The following is a 21785-nucleotide window of genomic DNA, read 5'->3' as shown; positions in this document are numbered from 1 at the left end:
AACCCTGTTTTACCTTTTGTTTGTGGTAAACTGAAATGCTATCATATTTCAGAATGTTTTATTGATGAAAGAGTAAAATAAATAATTTCATTATATTCCTCTAAAGCAAAAGGAGTTATTGAACTGTGAGTCTATCCCTTTTTGTAAAAGAGTAGTAAGAAGATTGTGATGAGGCAACTTAGTAACACATAATAATGTTTATCCATTTTTAATGATGGATGCATTTTTAAAAATCTCAATAAATCTATTAATAAACGATAGTGCAATCTGAAATCCTCTGGTTTCCTAGATCTCTTCTTTCACAGTTGCAGAGCTAACTGTGCCTTCGGCCCCTCCCTGGCTCCAAGTGTACCCTATCAAGCCTTAGGCCTCTTGCTTCTCCCCAAATCTGGGGTAAATCTCATGTCTCTCCCACTCTTCGACAAGGTCTCATGCTACAGCTGCCTGTGTACCAACTATAATTGCTCAGCAGCTCTGACTGGCCTTGGCACATTCAAGTCTTCCCTTTGGGACCTGTGAGCAGTGGTTAATACAGGGACCAGACACCTTTTTCAAAATAAAGTATTGTTTAAGTTTAGCAGCAGGGACACAGCAAAGCATAAGAGAAACAATAAAACGCTCTATATATTTGCCTGTCTTTCTAAGACTTACCATCCCCTGAAGCTTAGGAAGGCCAAACTGCCTTAGACGCTGGTTTTGTCGGGCCTGTGTCTATCTCTGCCTGTTCCTCGGAAACAAGGCATAACAACTTCCTCCTCTGCCTGCACACACACACTCTGTCCAGAGCATTGCTCCCCAAACTGTGAGCCATGGCTCGTGGGGGAGCCATGAGTGCTTGGGGGGGTGGGGGGAAAATTAATAGATAAGGCCATTTTTGTTTTTTCCTAATTAAGAGACTATTAAACTAGGTTGAAAAATCACCTGCATCTTATCTGAAGAAGATGGTTTTAATAAAGTTAAACAGAAAAGTAAGATATATTTAGAAACCAAACACCCAGAATTCATAAACAAGAGTCATGTCTAAAGAAACAGCTGCTCCTCAAAAAGCCTTATAAGCATCTTATGATGTGGCCTTGCAAAATGCAAACAAGCACACACCATTGGAAAGACCCTTCTACTTCTACCAGCAATATATGTATAGAATTATGACTGGAGAATAAGCAGCCATGGCACTGAAAACCATGACTATATTAAATACCATCCATTGATGTATTGATGACCTTGCAGAAAACATCCAGGACCAATTGATAGAACAAGTTAAGAAGAGTCAATATCTTTCACTGCAGCTTGAGGAATCCACAGGCCTACCCAACTTGACTCATCTTCTGTGTTATGTGAGATTTGTCAAATAGCTGAAGAACTTGTATTTTGTAAAGAAATCCCAAACCGAACAACTGGTGATGAAATATTCAAGATCCTCGATACATTCATAGTGGATGAAGGTCTTAACTAGGTCATATGTGTGGGCTGTGCACTGATGGGACAGCACCCATGGCTGGAAAAGAACAGTGGCGTTACAGCATAAGTAGTGGCTCTAGACTGTTCTCAATGGTAGCAGATGACAGAACGAGGAGTAATGGTCTCAAGTTGCAGTGGGGGAGGTTTAGATTGGATATTTGGAAAAACTTTTTCACTAAGAGGGTGGTGAAACACTGGAATGCGTTACCTAGGGAGGTGGTAGAATCTCCTTCCTTAGAGGTTTTTAAGGTCAGGCTTGACAAAGCCCTGGCTGGGATGATTTAACTGGGAATTGGTCCTGCTTCGAGCAGGGGGTTGGACTAGATGACCTTCTGGGGTCCCTTCCAACCCTGATATTCTATGATTCTATGATAAGTAAAGAAAGAGGCACCGGCAGCAATTTCGACATATTGCATGATTCATCACTAAGCTGCAGCATCAAAGAAGTTGCAACCTAAAGTACATGAGGCCCTCAACATTGTTTTACAATTGTTAATTTTATAAAATCCCAGGCAGAAAACAAGTTGTTCTAGTGTGCTGTGCAAAGAGATGGGCTCTGACCACACTCAATTTATTTCACTGTGAATTCAGGTGGTTTGTCATGTTGATGTTATAACAAATCTTTGAATTTTGTGACAAAATCAGAATTTTCCTCCTTGAGAAAACAGACCTTGCACATTACATGTGTAATATGGACTTCTTGACTATATTAGCTTATTTAGAGGACATATTTGGCAAATTGAATGCACTGAACCTAACACTTAAAGGTAGGAATACAAATATACTAGATATGAAGGAGAAAACTGGAGATTCATGAAGAAATTTTGTCTGTGGAGATGCCACACTGAAAAGGGAGTTATCAGAGTTCTGAAAAAAGGAAAAGTAAAAGTGACCAAAACACTTTAAAAGACTAAATATTACCGCATTTGTCTGGATTGTATTCCCATTTTGATGAATATTTTCCTGGAGTTGAGTGTGAATCTTCAGATAACCGCTGAATTTAAACCCGTTCTTGGTAACCCAACCTTAAATATCTCATCTTAAATAAATCTCTTCGATTTTTCAAGTGATCATACATTGAAGACCGAACTTTCAAATCTAACACACCAGGAATACTGAATTTCTGTTAGAGGAGTGTACAAAGAGCTGAAAGATTAGGCTATGAAAGTGCTGCTTCCATTTACTTCCAGCTATTTCTGATAATCTGGGGTTTCAGCAACGATTTCTATGAAAACTAAACATAGAAATTGTTAAACTTTGGAAGACTACTTGTATTTGATATCACTATCAGAGATTCAACCAACTATGGTACAACTATGCATTTTGAAACAGACCTCTTCTCTCTGTCTTAGACTGTCTGGACATACCAAAAAAAATCCATATTTTCAAACTATAGTTTTGAAATATCTATAAGAAAGCTACAGTATTAAAAGGTTTGGTAACCATGGCTCCAGAGAGTCACTTCTTAACTGTTTCAGGTCCTTTAGATCTGTCCAATCCCAGCCTTTGCAAAGCACAGCAATGTAACTGGGCTGTAGCCAAAGACTTAGCATCTTCACATCTAAATAGTTTGTCATTGTTTCTTAATTACACCTGCTGTGTTTACTTGTTAGAGACATTGTTTTGCCTCTCTGCTAATTCCCTAGCAGCTTTGCTATTGAAATCAATTAAGCATTCCAGTACCCCAGTCTAGCTGTACAGTATTTATCTCAATAACCAAGTCACATGTAGTGTTCATAAATTATTACAGCTCAGCCTCAGGTCCTCATAGAACCATAGGGTTAGAAGGGATTCTCAGGGTCATTTGGTCTAACTCCTTGCAAAGAGGCAGGTCCTTCAGACCTTCTGCTCATGCTGGATTAGTCATGTTTCTTGAAAATCTCCTCCTAGCAATGAACAAGGCTCCAGCTGTCCATGCTGATTTTTCTAGATCTATGGGCAACCTTGGATACTACTGAACACAAGATGTTGTTGACTTGTCTGTGAACACTAGCTGGTGGACTGGAAGTCAGATGACTGGAGTTTTAAACCTGGCTGTAGGGCACCATGAAATTTGGTGCCGTAGGCATCCGCGTGCAGCAGAACCAGCTCTGGCGACCAGCCCTATCCCGCGGCCGCCCACACCCCCCTCAGGCTGCGCACACTGCAAGGGCAGGGCCGTCCCAAGGGGGGGTGTGGGGCCCCAGCCAACTCCCTGCACCCCCACCTCTTGCCCTTCCCCCCCATTCCACCTCGTCCCCCAGTGACCCCGCACTCACTGTTGTGGAGAGATCTGGAAGTAAAGGTCTTTGGGAATAGCTAGTAGCTAATCTTTTTCTTAAAACTGTAAGGAATACAGCATCACAAATGGCATTGCTAAAACAAAACAACAACAACAAAAATTAGAGTGACACGTCTAAATTCATTATGAGGTAGTCAGAAATCATTTCAGGCAGGTCTTTTCCCCATATTTATTATTGTTGCTGTTAGAAACAACAACAAAACCTTAAATAATTTGGAAGAATTGGAACCTTCGCAGTAGTACAGGTTTTTGTACTTTGAAAATAAGGTTTTCATCACAGATTTTGTTTCCTAAGGAGAGGAATTTGTTAGTGGCCCAGCATGCCACAGGATAACATAAACAGTAGGTGTGTGAGTGGTGAGGAAAATGTCTGGCAACAAATAAAATAATGTAAAATAGGAGTGTTTTCATTACTTGACCGTAGAGTAGTGCATGGGGATAATGATAATAATGCATGCTTCTTTATTTTTCTGTGTAATACTTTTTAACTTTCACCCACTCTTCAGTTAAATCCTTCAAAAAAAACTCGATGCTGCTTCTCTGAAACGTTCCATAATTGTCCACCAAGGAGAGAAATTCCTATTGTGTGCACACAGAATAATATGTAACTAGCAAGATATGTGAAAAAAAACAACTTAGATGATCTTCTCTGAGGGGAAAATACTATTCTCCCCCCCCCCAAGAACAGTGTTCTCTTCACATTACTTAGGGCTTGTCTTCACATACAGCGCTACAGTGGCACAGCTGCGTCACTTTAGTGAAGACACTACTACCCCAACAGGAGAACTTCTCTCATCAGCATAGTTAATCCACCTCCCTGAGAGGCGGAAGCTGTGTCAATGGAAAAAGCTCTCCTGTCAATAGAGCTCTGTCTACATGTGGCGGGGGAAGGGGTGTTAGGTCAGTATAACTATGTCATTCAGGGGTGTGGATTTTTCCCTTAGTGATGTAGTTATGCCGTTATAGGTTTGTAGTGCAGTGCAGACCTAGGTTTACTGTTGTCTCCCTCCAGTTCAATTCTCAGGCCCTGCATGGGTTATCATTTTTGTTGTTTTTTCTTTTTAATTTAGTTTGCAAGTTCTTTGTCTATTTATTTACCTGTAAAGTGCCATGGCATTAGTAATAAGAGTTTCCCCACCACCCCCCTCTTCCAAAATTCATGATGAATAAAGTCAATTGGATGTGTTAGCATGGATTCGTAGTTGCACAAATATTGTACTGTTACATGTGTCCATTTCAAGATATGCCCTGATGCATATCTGCGTATTAAAGGAGAAGAATCCTAAGTTCATGCTTCAGATGACACACAGCAGAAGAACAGGAAATAGTGACTCACCATTCACTGAACTTGCTGCAAATATCGTTAAAGGATTCAGTATCTTTGCTGGCTCTGGCACTGGGAGCAGTTTGCATTTTCTGGCAGCTTTGTTGAGGTTTTTGGCAGACTTTTTTGTAAGCTTTCACTGAAGAGCAAGGATCAATGGCAGTAAACTTCAGAAGCTGGAAGAGGAGATTTGTCTGAGCTCATCCTTAATTTATCCTCTTTAATATTTTGTCCATTTTATTTTAAAGTAAAATATTGTAGTAGGAAAAATCCTAGCAGGTTTATTTGTGGGTTGGTGAATCCACTCTGTTCACATAAAACCCCAGTGTTCAGGCCATACATAGATAAAGTACAGAGCAGTTGAGGATGTGAATTCTACTCTCTGCCACCCTTATGGCCTATGGGAATAGCAACTATAGTCTTTCTGTGCCACTGGCATTGAGTCTGGGGCCTCTGGATCCATGAGAAATCTAGTGTCTTTTCCCTTACCCACCTCTACCCTGCTCCCATTATGGTTTACTGTGCCAATGGAGGGATCCTTTCCATGAGCTGCAGGAAGTACGCAAGCACTCCAACATGATCATTCTGTCAGCAGTCCTTCAGGGCATCCGCTCTGTGGAGATAAGGTAGTGTAGAGGGCTTGGTGGTGGCCCTTCACATCAGGGTGAATTTCACCAATGGTGCATAAAAATGCTAGTGAAGAAAACTACAGTAAGTGTTATTCTGAAATAGTATGACGAAAAATCCTTTATTAGCGTTACTGTCTAACATTTATTGGTATGATAATCATTTTTTAAAAGTCAGCCACTGTAATCTACATAATAGAATAGTGGAAATTAAAGATGGACAAGATTTATTTAAGTCATCTAATTCATTCCCTGCCAGTGCCTGCACTTCCCTACATTACAGTATTTTCTCCAGTGTTTGGCCAAGTGCAGACTTAAACGTCCAGAATGGGATACGAGATTTTTGATAGGGTCTGTGAATTGATTTCCCCCGCACCCCCCATTTAGTCCAAACTGAAATGTTTTAATTACAAATTAGGGTGGGTAGGAGGAGGAATGTCCAGTCTTCCACCAGCATCCTCTGTGACTTGAGAAATAGAGCTCATTTGCTTTTTCTAGGATTCATCCACAGTTTCCAGAATTTGAAAACCCACATCCAGCAGAGTTCTATGGCCCCATTTGCTTACTGGAAGGTCATAAATGCATTCTGTTTAATATAGGATTGCTTTTACTGACTTTTTCGTCAGCTTTTTTAAAACTGCAGAACCCAGAGTAACCAGCAATAGTCTGAGTGTTAAATTGTTACTTATCCCATCTATCCCTCACACATTTACATAGGATGTTTGTCAAGGAAATACAATATCATAAAAATTCACTAGCACAAATTCTGTTTTTTCTTATTTTTTCTTTCTATTTATTTGGCCTTTCTTCAGTTTGACACACACTCTCCAACAGTGTGTCATTTCTTATGGTTTATCTCTCTCTTTGAAAATCATCTCCTTTTTTCATATTTGACCCCATTCCGTGATGTGATGTCCATTGCATTGCTTTTGTCCAGAAGGGTCTAAAGAGACTAGAACTATGGGGCCAAAGCCTCATAGCCTTAAGTCAGTTTTAGAATTGGTTTTGAGGCAATTTCCACTGACTCCTAGAATTTTCTGGAGGCCGCCTGTTCCTGAAACATGCCTCCAAGTGTGCTGGAGCCATACACTGAAGAGTTGCCAATTCTACATTCTGTAACAGGTGAAACATATGCTTCCCCCAGCATCTTCCTCAGTCTGCAACATGGCCTCTTTGGGATGTCAAGAGCTTCTAGCATAACTTCTTCTTAATGCCCTTTGGCTCATGGAGGGCAAAGCACCAGATTCTGTCTGCTTCCTCAGCAGGAGAAAACGGATCTCTGCACCATCTTATTTTCTAGCACCTCTGAGTCAGAGCAACCAGAATTTGGCCCCAAAACTGACAGCTAATCATTAAGTATCAGTAGCTTTAGCTGAGGGTATAATAAAGGCTCAGCTACAAAACAGCAGAGCCAACATGCCATGTGACACTGCTTTCAATATCCAAAAGTTCTATGAAAGAAATGACAACTTGATATGACATGTTACTCTTTGGGAAAGAAAGGGAGCATGGATGGCGTGCCCTGGAACCATGTTGGCCCCTGGCTCGAGCTTCAGCTACTTGTGCCAATTAAAGCTAGAGCTAGGTAAATAGCTGAATTTCTTGGGTTCACTGTTAGTCCTGGGGAAAAAAAATCAGGAAAGAATTGTTTTGCATGTAACAGAATGCAGTAAATTCTGAAAAAAAATCGTGAAATCAAAAATAGTCAACAGATTTCATTTTGAGGCACTTTTTAACATTAAAGTAAAGGAAATGAAGGACTGTGTTCACAAAATGGCTGAAGGAGTAGGAGATGGTATTTACCTCCCTTATAACTTTTAGCCCAGGGACTGAGGCACTCTCCTGCAATATGGGAGGCTCAAGTTAAAATCTCTATCACCATATCAGGCAGAGAAGGAAATTGAGCCTCAAATTCAGCCATTCTAAGTGAGTGTCCTAACCAGTGAGTTAAAAGTTGTAAGGGGGTTAGAGGTGACACCACCACCTCCTCCAGCCATTTGGTGAATGGCGCCTGAAAAAAATATTTGGCTGAAAATATCTGGGAAATGTGTCAAATTTGCAGATAGCTTTGGATCTACTGAAACATCATTTTTTGGCTAATAAACTATTTGTCAAAAAATAATAATGCCCAGCTCTAGTTAAAATATCCCTTAGACTGCTCTAACTCTGTGAAAAAGAGCCAGCCCTACACAGGAGCTGAACGAAGATCAGGAGAGTGATAAGGTGAACTTTAAGCCACCTGTGCGCTCACACATTTAACCTGCACACTGTGTGGATCAGCCATATCCCTCGATCCAGACCTGCTAAGACACTTCCATGTTCTCACTACTCAGATAAAATGCCACAGGAGGAGACAAAGGAATAGAGAGATCAAGCGTTTTCCCAGCACTGTTAATATTTCTGTACATGTTAACAGCCTTACTATTGCCCAAGGCCTCATACCTATTGCACTTAGAAGCAGGCCACTGTATTTCCCCCTGTTTTGTAAATAAGGTAACTAAGAAGTTGTACAAGGTCATTTGAGGCAGAGTGGGGAATAAGACTCAGGTCTCTAACATGACAGAGCCTACTGTCATCTACTTTGCTACAGTGCCTTTCAGAATAAACATTCAAATGTATGTGCTTGACTGTGCTGTCTGTAGGTCAAATGACTAGGAAACACTCTGCTCCCAGGGTCAGGAATTCGTCTTTATCCTCCTTCACCCCAGGTGTATAGGGTGTCCATTAGTTCCCACCATTTGTTTTGGTTTTGTGCTGTATAGAACCCAGGAATTCTGGTACCTAGCATTCCATTGTCGTCTCACAAACAGTTGATATGTGGGGAGGTTTTGAGTTCTCAGTTTTAGTTCCCACATCACAAACACACTAATTGGCAGACTCAGCACAGAGGCCAAGAACTATATGGGGCCACAGAGATTGAACTGGCCCAGTAGTGCCTCAAGGAAGTCCACCTCCAGCCAGGATTTATGGTACATCTACACAGCAGCTGGGAGGTTTGATTCCGAGCTCAGGTACAAATACAAACTCTTCTTAGCTAATGTCTAAAAATAGCACTGTGGCCATGTGGCTCAGGCTAGATGCATGAATACAATCCCACTGATCTCCCTAGGTGCATAGTTAGGTGGCTAGCCCAGGCCATGGTGGCCCTATTTTTAGGTGATAGTTTGAGAAGAAATATCTATCCAATGTGGGAATTACACCTCCCAGCTGCTGTGGAGATGTCCCCTGAGCCTTGCTGGCAGAACAGTTTGTGGGGGGCAGCTTGCCTTGCTGCTGCTCTTTAGATAGAGAGGACATCATTTGCTGTAGTTGTGAAGTTAACGTCTTTCACCAGGATTAAATCCACTCATTTTTAATATTGATGTATATGGGTATTTGCAATGATATAAATTAGCTTATTAAATAATTTGCACAAAATATCACAAATGAGGTTGCACAAAACATGGCATCTTAGAAAACCTGGCTCATAATTTATAGGTATGTCTTTGAGGCAATGTGATAAGGCAGTATACAGGCAATAGCTGAAAGTGTATAAAAATAAAGTTTCTTATTCTACCCCTGCCCTAGTGGGAGAAAAAGTAACTTTTTAGTAAATATATTCTTTAAGAAACAATCTTGAAAGATTTTTAAAAATGCATGAAATTAGGTGTGCAATATCTGTATTACAGACATATTTGCCAGGAAACTTGTAGTTTAAGTTAAGTAAATTTCAATCCAGGACTGATCAGACATGCTAGGTATGTTGTCTTGGACTCTGGAGAAGACAAATATGTTGTCAAGGTAAACTACGACGTACTAGTCTAGGATGTCAGGGACTACACTGTTCACAAAATGCTGAAAAGTTGCAGCAGCATTTGTGAGACTGAATGGCATTAACAAGTATTCATAATGGCCACAGCAGGTTCAAACAGCTGTTTTCTATTTATCCTCTGCTCTGATCTTTGCCAGGTTGTAAACTCACAGGTTGAGCTTAGTGAGTACCTGGGTTGATTGCACGTGGCCCAACAATTCTGGGATGAGAGGGAGGGAGTACCGGTTTCTGACAGTTACTTGATTGAGGGCCCGATAGTCCATGCATAGGCACAGGTTCCCATCTTTCTTTTTGACAAAAAGAAGGGCCTTGGCAGAGGAGGTTGATAGCCCGAGTAACCCTTTGGCAAGATTCTCCTGGAGATAGAGCCACAGGGCTGCCAGTTCCAATATTGCATAGATGTGGCTGAAGGGTATCTTGGCCCCAGGTTGTAGCTTAATCGGGCAGTCATAGTCTCAGTATGCTGATAGGACATTCACTTTTTTTTTCCTAAAGACATCCAGGTATTTGTGGTACTTAGTGGGAAGAACAGGGGTTGATTCTGGTGGTGGTCTCACCTGACTCATGGCCAGGGTCAGGGAATTTCCAAGTGGTAATCCAGTCTCTGGCTGGGCTCCATCAAATGGTATGTGCAGGCAGATGTGCTGAAAGAGTTCAGAGTGGAAACTGACAGGATGTGCATGTCATGTGTTGCCAACCATGAGATGCCAACGATTATGGGAAAGTGCGGTAAAGAGAGAGCTCCAAATTTTAGGATTTCTCAATGATTCTAGATAACAGTTTCCAGAGGCATGGTCTCCTGGGTCACCAGGTCTGAGGACAGGAACTAGCCATCTTATAGTCTCTATGAGGTCAGGACTTAACTTTGGCTGCACTGGCATGCTCAAGGTTTGTGCAGTGTCAGCATCCATGAAGTTGTCTGCTTCCCTGGAGTCCACAAGTGCACACTGTGGGAGAACTCATCAAGGTTCACCTGGGATGTAGAGGAGGACCTGAACTTAGAGGTGTAATGAGAGCTTGCTGTGCCTTGGGCATGCTTTTATAAGGGGATGGATGTCTTGGGACCACAACAGACAGCTGGCAAGTGCGTGGCTAGGTTCCCCTCAGGAGAAACACAAACTGTGGTGGGAATGGCATTCCCTTTCCTTGGTAGTCACATGGTGGTGGGCTGCACTAAGTTGCATGGGCCCTGGGACCAACCACTTTGAAGACTGGCACCTGGGATGTGGCACTGACCCATTCCTTTCTCTATGTCACTGGTGTAGTCTGTTATTGATGCATATGGCATGATCAAAAAAGGCATCCAAATGTGTTTGGGTTTTCATGCAAGGTAGTTCATCTTTAATTTCTTCACGCAATCCCCACTGAAACTGGTGGAGCTGTGCCTCCTCATTCCACTCCGTGTCAGAGACAAGTTGTCTGAAGTGGGTGGTGTAAGGAGGCAACCAATTCTTCCCCCACTGTAGTTTTTGCAGGTCTGCCACAGCAAAAAAAGTGCAGTAGGAATCATCCAGAATGGTAGAAAACACGTGAAAGAAAGCATCCCAGTTCAGCAGTGTTGGCATTCCTTTTCTAGCCAGAGTCAGGCCCAATCTAATGCCTCTCCCATTAAGAGGCTAATTACAAATCCTGCCTTTGCTAAATCAGTAGATAGGACTAGGGGTGGAGCAGCACATGGCAATGATTAAGAAACCCCCTAAATTTTTGGCAGTCTCCACTGGGTGTGGGAAGGTTGGCCCCACATCCAAGGATGCAGGTGCAGAACATTTCTAGAGAGCAGTATTCTCACCTTGGAGCCTGCTCCCCAGGAGTCTACTGCACTAGTTGAGTCTGCAGCGCAGCATCTGCATCTACAGGATCTGGCTTTGCAATGAGAGCTGCAACACTTGTGCTCTTGATGTAGGGAGTTCCTCCTGGGGATGGTCAACCCATTCAGACGTTTCTAGTGCCCTTTGAGACATGCCAGGCATGTGATGACCCGCTGCCTCCATGTTCCTATGGGGATGACCTTCAGCATGGGCTGGTCCAGGCAAACTGTCAGGGTCCTGGGACAAGGGTCTGGGCTTGAGCAGCTCGAGGTCAGATTTCCAGGCTGAGATCCGTACCAGAGATCATAACTTCTGTTGGGGTTCTGGGTCCCGAGTGATGGTCAGAATCCAAGTCAGAGCCACAGTGGATGCTGGGAGTTCAGCATCAGAGTCAGTTATCGTAGCTCACTGGTAATCTGCATGTTGCCTGGATGCATCCTGGAACACTCTGTGGGCTTATATGGGGTCAGGGGACCAATCGGGAGCCTCCAAGGCAGCTGTCAGTTTGGAGCTTTTGGACAGGACTTCGTATAGTGTACATCTTCTGTGGTTTGTGGATCACAAGGAGTGGCTGGGTTAAGACTGCTACCAAGTGGAGCTTGCCCACCCAGGTTCAAGTCCCTGCCAGTCATTACAGCTGGCTGGTATTGCTTTGTCACCATAATACAACAATGGTGTCTTTAAATATTGTCATCTTTTGGTTTGATTAAGTTGCTAGAACTAGTTTCTTACTGTTATATTTTTCCTTATCCAGGGAAATTATCGCTTCATGAAACTTTTACTTGCTCGTAGAGCAAACTGGATGCAAAAGGATTTAGAAGAAATGACACCTTTACATTTAACTAGCCGCCACAAGAGTCCCAAGTGCTTAGCTTTGTTGCTAAAATACATGGCACCAGGAGAAGTGGATACACAGGATAGAAACAAGGTAAGATACTGCTTTAGTGACAATTCTTGTAGCAGTTTTAATGCAATTCCAATTCATAAAACAGATAAATATGAAAGAAACATGTCTCTTATTTCTGTTACCTTGGCAGATACGTTTTCTGTATCTGAAACCTTTGTTCTTCTTTGTGTGCTTGCTCATGTCGATTCCATTCTAGGTATGCCCACGTGCGTGGTTGTTGGAGATTTTTATCTTTACTGTATCCATAGGGTGCCACGCTCATGCATTGGTATATCAGGCACTGCCAGCCCAACACCCTCTCAGTTCTTTCTTACTGCCCGTGGTGTTAGTCAGAACGCCTTTCCTTGCATAATAAGGGCTAGTGGTTTTGTCTCTTCTGACTTGGAGCCTTAAGGCCTTGTAAATAGTTGTTTATAATAATTAGTATTAAGTAGTTGTTAAGTGTAGTTAAGAGTTAGAAGTTAGAGTCCCAGCGGGAACTTTGCCCCAGGTGGGGCGTGCCCAGTCTCCGGGGTTTAAGCCCCGCGCGGACTGTAACAGGCCTATGCCTGTAAGTGACTCCTACAGCAGCTGCCTCAAGTACTTGGGGGAATCACATGTGAAGGACATGTGTTGTATTTGTAAAACTTTTCAACCCAGGACTCAGAAAGAGCAGGCTCACGTTTGCGGGCTCTCCTCATGGAGGCTGCTCTTCGTCCAGCTTCTGAGCCATCCCACCAAGTCTCGCCTAGTATCTCAGCCTTGGTGCGCAGCGCACCCCCGGCATAGGGCTCCGCCTGGCACTGCTCCCTGTTGCTGGTGCCCAGAAAGAAAACGAAGAAGCATGGCTCCCCAGCACCAGGCAAGAAAGGCCATGGGGCATCAGGCAAAGGACCCAGTTCGGGCTGCCCTGCCACGCCAGAGCCATGTGGACGTGCCTCCCCGGTCCGGGCCCTGAGCCTTTAAAGAATTCACCACCAACTCCCGGGAGCGGTACGGGACCCAAACTTCTGACGGCATCGATGCCTTCCCAAGGTCCCCCAGCGCTGAGAGAGCAGAGTCCTCCACTTGCACCGCGCGTGCCACAGGAAGCAGCAAAGGCTCCCTACAAGGACAAGCCAGCCGCTAAGACCCCCTCAGGGGGCAGTGGAGCGCCACTGATCCCCTGAGACGTGGCGGTGCTCTCCGCCTCCACACCGCAGATCTCCAGCATCGCAGCCCACATCCTCTGGGGCTCGCCCTCGGTCACTAGCACCTCAATTGCCTTGGGGGAGGCACCTGATCGACATAGATCGCCTTGGGGGAGGCACCGGTCTCTGTTCCACCTGCACCATTCTCCCTCTCAGCAATTGCCTTCTCAGCGCAGATCTTGGTTACCTGCCCCGTGGGAGCACTCCCCGTCGTGACTCTGGTCCCCCCAGCACCGGTCCCCTGGATACTAGCACCGATCCTCCCACTCCAAACACCGGTCTCCGGCAACGACTGTCTGCAGGCAGATACAGGCGTCGACAGCCCTGCCATGGTCACCGGAAGGGGATTCCTCCAGCACAGAAGGGCAGTTCAGCCCCTCACCAAGACCGCACTGGCACAAATGGGCACCTGAGCCTGCGTCAATGTCTACGGTGCTGCCTTGGCAGCATGTTCAGTGGCATTATTGGAGCACCTGGGGCATGCCGGTGATGATGATGCCCTCTTTGCACCACTCACCTGCTGCTGCCTCGGAGCAACAGCTGGCAGCACCGGGCTCGGTGCATCAGACCCTCTCGGAGGTCAGGGTAGAGGAGACAGCCCCTACCCCCAAACCTCTCTTCCCCATGGGGGATGAAGCCCTGGAGCCTCCCCCGGCAGTACAGTCATCATTCTCATCCCTGGACAGTGTGGTCACGCGACCATTGAGGGCCAGGCCACCGGATGATTTTAAGGAACATCAAGCCCTGTTTCGACAAGCGGCTGAGAACTTGCGCCTAGAGGTGGAGGAGATGGCCAAGCAGGTGGACACTTTGTTCAATGTCCTCTCAGCCTCTACCCTGGCACATGTTGCATTACCAGTGCATGACCTAGTCCTGAAAATTACCAAGGCCTCTAGCGAACCCCGTCGTCCATCCCTCACACCTCCAAAAGGGCCGGAAAAAAGTACTTCATCCCAGCCAAAAGGTTCGAGTACCTTTATACCCACCCACCTTCGGGCTCGCTGGTTGTCTCTGCAGTCAATGAAAGGGACAAATAGGGGCACACTAGTTCAACTCCCAAAAATAAAGAGGCCAAAAGATTGGATCTTTTTGGGAGAAAAGTTTATTCAACAGCCAGCCTGCAGGTCCAGGTGGTGAACCATCAGGCTCTCTTGGGCAGATACAATTTTAATGTCTGGGACTCCCTTCCTAACTTTAAGGAGTTCCTTGCTCAGGGTCTGGTCCAGAAATTCAGCACCCTGGTGGAGAAGGGCACTATAGTGGCAATGTGCTCTCTCCAGATGGCATGGGATGCGGGCAGACTCGGTGGCTAGGGTCAAGTCGGTGGTGGTCATGAGGCGCAGCTCCTGGCTTCAGACTGCCAGCCTGTCCCAAGAGATGCAGACCTCTATCCAGGACCTCCCATTCACTGGGAATGGTCTCTTTGGAACAGACTGATGCAAGGTTGCATGGATTAAAGGAGACTTGGGTCACCCTTTGCTCGCTGGGTACGCATATGCTGCAGTCTGCAGAGAAACAGTTCTGGCTGCCCCTGCGACAAAGGCCTTGGCAGCCTCATCAAGGGCCTGCAAGGAGAAGTGATGGAGACATGAGCTTTAGTTGTCGCTGCCCTTCCTCCTCCCACTCACCCGCGCAGCCTGGCCCAGTGAAACATCCCAGGGGCCAGAAGCGCTCATTTTGAAGATGTGCTTAAGAGTGACACCCCAATCAATTTCCCAGATCCACCTTGTTCTTTCCTTGACCATCTTCATCCCTACCCTTCGGCCTGGTTACGGGTCTCCACAGACCGCTGGGTGCTGGACATAGTATCTTGGGGCTATAACCTGCAATTTTCAGCCACCCCTCCCTCCCACCTCCCTCTTCGAGCAACTCCTCATCCAAGAGGTCGAGAACCTCCTGCTCCTGGAGGCGATGGAGGAGGTCCCTCGGGGCATGAAAGGAAAAGAGTTCTATTCCCGCTACTTCCTAATTCCAAAAGCAAAAGTGGACCTCAGATCATTCTTGACCTGCATCGCTTCAACAAGTCTCTCAGAAAGTTGAAGATTCGCATGGTCTCCCTGGCCTCCATCACCCCCTCCCTGGATCCAGGAGACTGATATACTGCCTTCGACTTAAAGGAATACATTTCCATATTCTAAGGTCACAGAGTTTTCCTCCATTTCATAGTGGGTGGACGCCATTTTCAGTTCACAGCGCTGCCCTTTGGCCTCTCATTGGCCCTGAGGGTGTTCAAAAAATTTATGGCACCAGTGGTTGCTTACCTGAGACGTCGAGGGGTCCAGGTCTTCCCGTATCTCGAAACTGGCTCATCAAGGGCTGGTCTTGGGAGCAAGTGCAAAGGACCCTCAATCTGGTGCGTTCCACCTGTCGCAACCTGGGCCTGTTAATAAACGAGAAAAAACAACACTTTAACTCTTGTGCAGTGAATAGAGTTCATTGGAATGGTTCTTGACTCCAAGCACCTTCCAGAAGTGCATTTTCAGGCTGTCAGACCTTATGTCCCATGTAAAGAACCACCCGCTAACCATGGCTCACACCTGCCTGTGGCTGTTGGCCACATAGCCACATGTACGTACATGGTCAGCCATGCTTGGCTCCAACTCCGGCCTCTGCAAGCGTGGTTGGCGTTGGTCTACGTCCCCAGCAGGCATGACCTACACGGGGTGTAGTTAGGGTGCCGGATCACATCAGGTCATCCCTGGATTGGTGGTTGGAGCCCGGATCAGTGTTGGAGGGAGTACCCTTTGAGACCCCATTCCCATTGCTGACCCTGGTCTCCGATGCTTTGGACCTGGGCTGGGGAGCCCACCTGGGCGACTTGAGCACGCAGGGCCTCTGGTTACTAGACAATCTGGCTCTCCACATCAACATCAGGGAGCTCAGTGCGGTTCTCTTGGCCTCCCAGGCTTTCTTGCCCCACCTGACGGGCAAGGTGGTGCAGGTCCTGATGGACAATACCCGTGTGGTGTATTACATCAACAAGCATGATGGTGCCAGGTCTTTGGCCCTATATGAAGAAGCTTCCCGCCTTTGGGATTTTTGTGAGTGGGATGTGTCATAAATATAAAGAGAAGGGTAACCACCTTTCTGTATACAGTGCTATAAAATCCCTCCTGGCCAGAGGCAACATCCTGTTACCTGTAAAGGGTTAAGAAGCTCAGCTAACCTGGCTGGCATCTGACCCAAAGGACCAATAAAGGGACAAGATACTTTCAAATCTTGGCGGGGGGAGGCTTTTGTTTGTGCTCTTTGTTTACGTGGTTGTTCTCTCTTGGGACTGAGAGAGGCCAGACAGAAATCCCATCTTCTCCAACCCATCCTAATCGAAGTCTCCACTATTGCAACCAGTATAGTTAAGCCAGGATTAGTAAAGCGGATTAGTTTATCTTTTGTTTTATGTGAATTTTCCCTGTGCTAAGAGGGAGGTTTATTCCTGTTTTCTGTAACTTTAAGGTTTTGCCCAGAGGGGGATCCTCTGTGTTTTGAATCTGAATACCCTGTAAAGTATTTTCCATCCTGATTTTACAGAGAGGATTTTTACCTTTTTTTTTTTTTTTTTTTTTTTTTAAATAAAATCCTTCTTTTAAGAACCTGACTGATTTTTCCATTGTTCCAAGATCCAGGGGTTTGGGTCTTTGATGATTTTGTAACAAATCCGTTAGGATATTATTCTCAAGCCTCCCCAAGAAAGGGGGTGTGTAGGGTTTGGGGGGATATTTTAGGGGAAGACGTCTCCAAGTGGGCTCTTTCCCTGTTCTTTGTTTAAAACGCTTGGTGGTGGCAGCATACTGTTCAAGGACAAGGCAAAGTTTGTACCTTGGGGAAGTTTTTAACCTAAGCTGGTAAGAATAAGGGGGTCTTTCATGCAGGTCCCCACATCTGTACCGTAGAGTTCAGAGTGGGGAAGGAACTCTGACAGGATGTCATTCATCTGATAGCCTGCCTGGAGCCAGAAATGTTCCGATCACTTTGGCATATCACCTCAGGAGGACTTTCTCATTTCACCATGAGTGATCGCTCCATCTGGAGTGGTCAGCATAATCTTGCAGAGATGGGGGACTCCCTAGGTGGACCTGTTCATGTCTAGGCAGAACAGAAAATGCCACGTGTTCCGTTCAATCCGTGGGATGGACAGGGGCTCCCTGTCAGATGCCTTTCTCATTCCTCAGGGGCACCAATGTATGCCTTCCTGCCAGTGTCATTGATTTACAGGGTCCTTGTGAAGATCAAGCAAGACAGGGCGAGAATTATCCTAATAGTCTTCACATGGCCTCACCAGCACTGGTTTGGCACATTGCTGAGCCTTTCGGTAGGCACCCTGCTGCAGTTGCCCCTCTGGTCAGATCTGCTGTCCAAGAACCACTGTAGCCTTTTGCACCCAACCCTGGCGGTGCTGCACTTGGTGCTTGGCTACTGCATGACTAAGCGTGGACAAACAGTCATGCTCAGCCCGTGTTCAACAGGTCTTCCTGGGTATCAGGAAACACTCCACCAGAGCGACTTAGCTGGCCAAATGGAAAAGGTTCATGTGCTGGGCCTTGGAACAACATATTCGGGCCAAGCAGGCCCGGTTGCATGAGATCCTGGATTATCTGCTGCACCTCAAACTCCAAGGTTTGTCCCGGTCATCAATCAAGGTTCACCTGGCCACTATCTCTACTTTCCATCCCCCGTTCCAAGGCAGGTTGATCTTTGCTCATGACATGACGGCACGGTTTTTGAAAGGTCCGGAGCATCTCTACCCGGACGTCCGAGATCCCATCCGTCCAGGATTTGAATCTCATGCTGTCGAGGCTAATGGGGGCTCCCTTCGAGGCTCTGGCTTCCTGCCGTCTCCTGCTTCTCTTCTGGAAGGTTTCATTCCTGGCTGTGATAACATCGGCTTGCAGGGTGTTTGAGAGCAGGGCACTTACTTTGGAACCACCCTATATGGTCTTCTACAAGGATAAGGTCCAGCTTCGCCCGCACCCGACGTTTCTGGCCAAGGTAATTTCCTAGTTTTACACTGGCCAGGACACATACTTACCCGTCTTCTTTCCAAAGCCTCATCATCATCTGAGGAGTGCAGGCTACACTGGACATCAGGAGAGCGCTGTCCTTCTACGTAGATAGTACAATGCCGTTCCATGAGTCAACGCAAGTGTTTGTTGCGGTGGCAGACAGAATGAAAGGTTGCCCAGTGTCTGCTCAGAGGATTTCATCCTGGATCACAGCCTGCATCCGATACTGCTATGAGCTGGTGAAGGTGTCTCCGCCAACGATCGTGACGACACACTCGACTAGGGCATAAGCGTCATCAGCGGTCTTCCTGGCACAGGTATCAATCCAAGAGATCTGTTGGGCCGCTACCTGGTTGTCTGTCCACATGTTCATGTCTCATTATGCACTTACCCAGTAAGCTCGAGACAACACTGACTTAGGCAGAGAAGTTCTGCAAGCTGCAAGACAGCGAACTCCGAGCCCACCTCCATTGATACTGCTTGTGAATCACCTAGAATGGAATCAACATGAGCAAGCACTTGAAGAAGAAAAACCAGTCACCTACCTTTCGTAACTGTTTTTCTTCAAGACGTGTTGCTCATGTCCATTCCATTACCCTCCCTCCTACCCCTCTGTCGGAATTGCCAGCAAGAAGGAACTGAGAGGGCATAGGGCTGGTGGCACCTGATATACCGACGCATGAGTGTGACACTCAGGGGGGCGCCACAGCTGACCCTATGGATACCGCTAAGGCAAAAATCTCCAACAACCACGTGCGTGGGCACAAGCACACCTAGAATGGAATGGACACGGGCAGCACATCTCAAAGAACAACAGTTTTGAAAGGTAAGTAACTGGGTTTTTTGCTTTCACAAAATAAGCTTGGTACAGTATGTGACAAATTTGCTCCTTTGCTTTGGTGAGTCCTGCGCTTATTGGCAGATTTGCTCACCTCAGAGATTCATGGCAGCCCTCAGTTTGGTCACTTTTGCTTGTGGCTCAAACCTGCCGTTCACTCAGCTAACCTCATCACTGGCCAGCATGGGAAAAAGGAAGGAGAACAATCCCTGCAGTCTCTGCTGATCCACCTACTGGGTCGGGGGGATAGGCCAGAGACCTTCCCTTCAGGTGGGACGCACAGTCCAGGTCAACTCCTCTTGTACCAACTCGGGGGAAGAGGTGGGGGGAACCTGGGTCCGCCCTCTACTCCGGGTCCCAGCCCAGGGCACTGTGGAACACAGCTGTCTACAGTGTTTCGTGTAACACCTGTGCAACAGCTACAACTCCCTGGGCTACTTCCCCATGGCCTCCTCCCAACACCTTCTTTATCCTCAGGACCTTCCTCCTGATGCCAGATAGCGTTTGTACTCCTCAGTCCTCCAGCAGCACGCCCTCCCACTCTCAGCTCCTTGCACACTTCCCACTAACCAGGTGCCTGATTAGCCTGCATGTCTTAATTGATTCTAGCAGCTTCTTAATTGGCTCCAGGTGCCCTAATTAGCCTGCTTGCCTTAATTCATTCCAGCAAGTTCCTGATTGTTCTGGAACTGCCCCTGTTACCTTACCCAGGGAAAAGGGACCTGCTTGAATGTGGGACTAATATATCTCCGTTCGATCACTCTCCTGTAGCCATCTGGCCCGACCCTGTCACAAGTAATGATCTGTAACAATGGTACAATAATGATCTGTAACAATATACTTGTTATTTCCAGACAGGATTTATGTAAAATGGATTTAAGGTTGAGGATACGTATCAGTTATTTGGAATAAGCTACATTACTGAGATATTGAAATTATCGCCAAACCAAGTATTATAAACCCAGGAAACTATCAGTTCAGGTTCAATTTAAAAGAAATCCAAACATATTAAGGTATGAAAGTGCAAAGTTAAGGCATCCAGACAACCTTAACTGTAAGAAGCTCTTCAAACTTTCCACATAGTTAAAACTCACTGAAATCTTGTGCAAAACCTACCTTTGAATATTTGGGGGAGTTAATGGTCATTTCCCCCCCACTCCCATTATTCTTCAAAACTGAATGTTTCTCCATTAGCAGAAACCGTAACTCTGCCCTGTAGTAACACCATGAAGGGGAAAAAAAGAGAAAAACATTTATCTTTAACAGTCAATGTATGTTAATCAGGGTCCACAAACATCAAAACTGTTACATTGTTTGGATAGTTTTAATCCTAGTAAAACCCCTGAATAAGCATTTTTCATTTATGCAGTTGGCAAAGCTGAGAGCTGATGATGTGATAATTGAGGCTACAAATGTACCTTAATTGTGAGCTCAACTGTAAAAAGTACATGAAATTTCATCAGATGTCACAATAATCTGTAATAACAAATGTTGATAGGAAAAAGTGTGAAAGGAAGAGAGAGACTTAATTAGTCCAAAGTAAAAGGTCTACTGATATGACTCAAGGGCTGTTTTAAGATCATACTTGGTAAACAAGAGACGTGTGGAACAGAAATCAATAAACCAAAATTGATGTGTTGGAAACTAGCCCTAATTGGTGGACAAAATAATGAGGGGATGAGTTATTCCACCCCCCCCCCCATTCCGTTTGTGGTTTCTTAAAGAAAGAGACTTTAAGGAGAAAAATTGGCTACTGGATCAGGTTTCACCATCATAGCTGCCACCTCCTCCATGTCCTGGGACCAAAGACTTTCTTCATCCTGATTCTGAGAGTTGTCCTGACTAGGCTGGGCTATAGAGAGATACTCAGATGACATTGCCACCTCTACCAGCTCAAGCTGAATCCCAAACACCACCTGGGATGAAATGGGATTGGAATTTAACAACAGCTCCAGCTCATCTCAACTAACTTCTCTTTTCCCCAAAAACACAGTTGTTACCATCTTTTATACCATCTAAGGGACTGTCAAACGAAAGGTTTTTTCCTTGTAAAAACTCTTCAGCTAAAGGGAACACAGGATGTTGTTAAAATGAAAGTCTTCTTTAATACTTTATATTTCAAATGCTCTAACTGTTTTTCCTTCCTTTCTTTATATTTAATAAAAGGTTAAAAGGATTTTTAGTGATGTATTTGCCATGGTACAAAGCAGGCTGAGGTCTCTGTATTTCAAACCCCAGACCTTGTTTAACACTGTTTGATATTGGACAGTGACTGGGGTATGATAACATCTTTGGCCCATTTAGTCCATCTAAATTAATACAGTTGTGGATTGATTTGCTCAAGGTCACACAGCAAGTCAAATGGCAGAGCTCTGTTTACTTGGGCCATTGTCTTAGTATGGATTTATATTTAAGGATGTTATGGGGCTGCTATAGACTGCAGTAATCTATCTTAAATTGTAAATTTTAAGAGTGTTTGTGGGTAGAGCATTGCATCCGCACTTCCTAAACACAGAACCTGCATGTGGTGAGGAGTAAAGACCTGTGTTCGGAGGGCATCAAT

The 21785-nt window shown here is 45.4% G+C and overlaps 1 protein-coding gene across 6 annotated transcripts in view; it reads left to right on the top strand.

Moving 5' to 3' along the window:
• INVS (inversin) overlaps window positions 1-21785 on the top strand; it is a 210353-nt gene that overhangs the window by 79366 nt on the left and 109202 nt on the right. For all 6 annotated transcript variants that reach the window (XM_073332511.1, XM_073332510.1, XM_073332513.1 and 3 more), the window contains one exon: window positions 12063-12236. In XM_073332511.1, coding sequence (XP_073188612.1) covers window positions 12063-12236 — 174 coding nt within the window. The remainder of the gene's footprint in view (window positions 1-12062; window positions 12237-21785) is intronic.

The sequence above is a fragment of the Lepidochelys kempii genome, chromosome 2 (assembly GCF_965140265.1).
Source record: "Lepidochelys kempii isolate rLepKem1 chromosome 2, rLepKem1.hap2, whole genome shotgun sequence".
NCBI lineage: Eukaryota > Metazoa > Chordata > Testudines > Cheloniidae > Lepidochelys > Lepidochelys kempii.
This window is presented reverse-complemented; position numbering and strand designations above follow the sequence as displayed.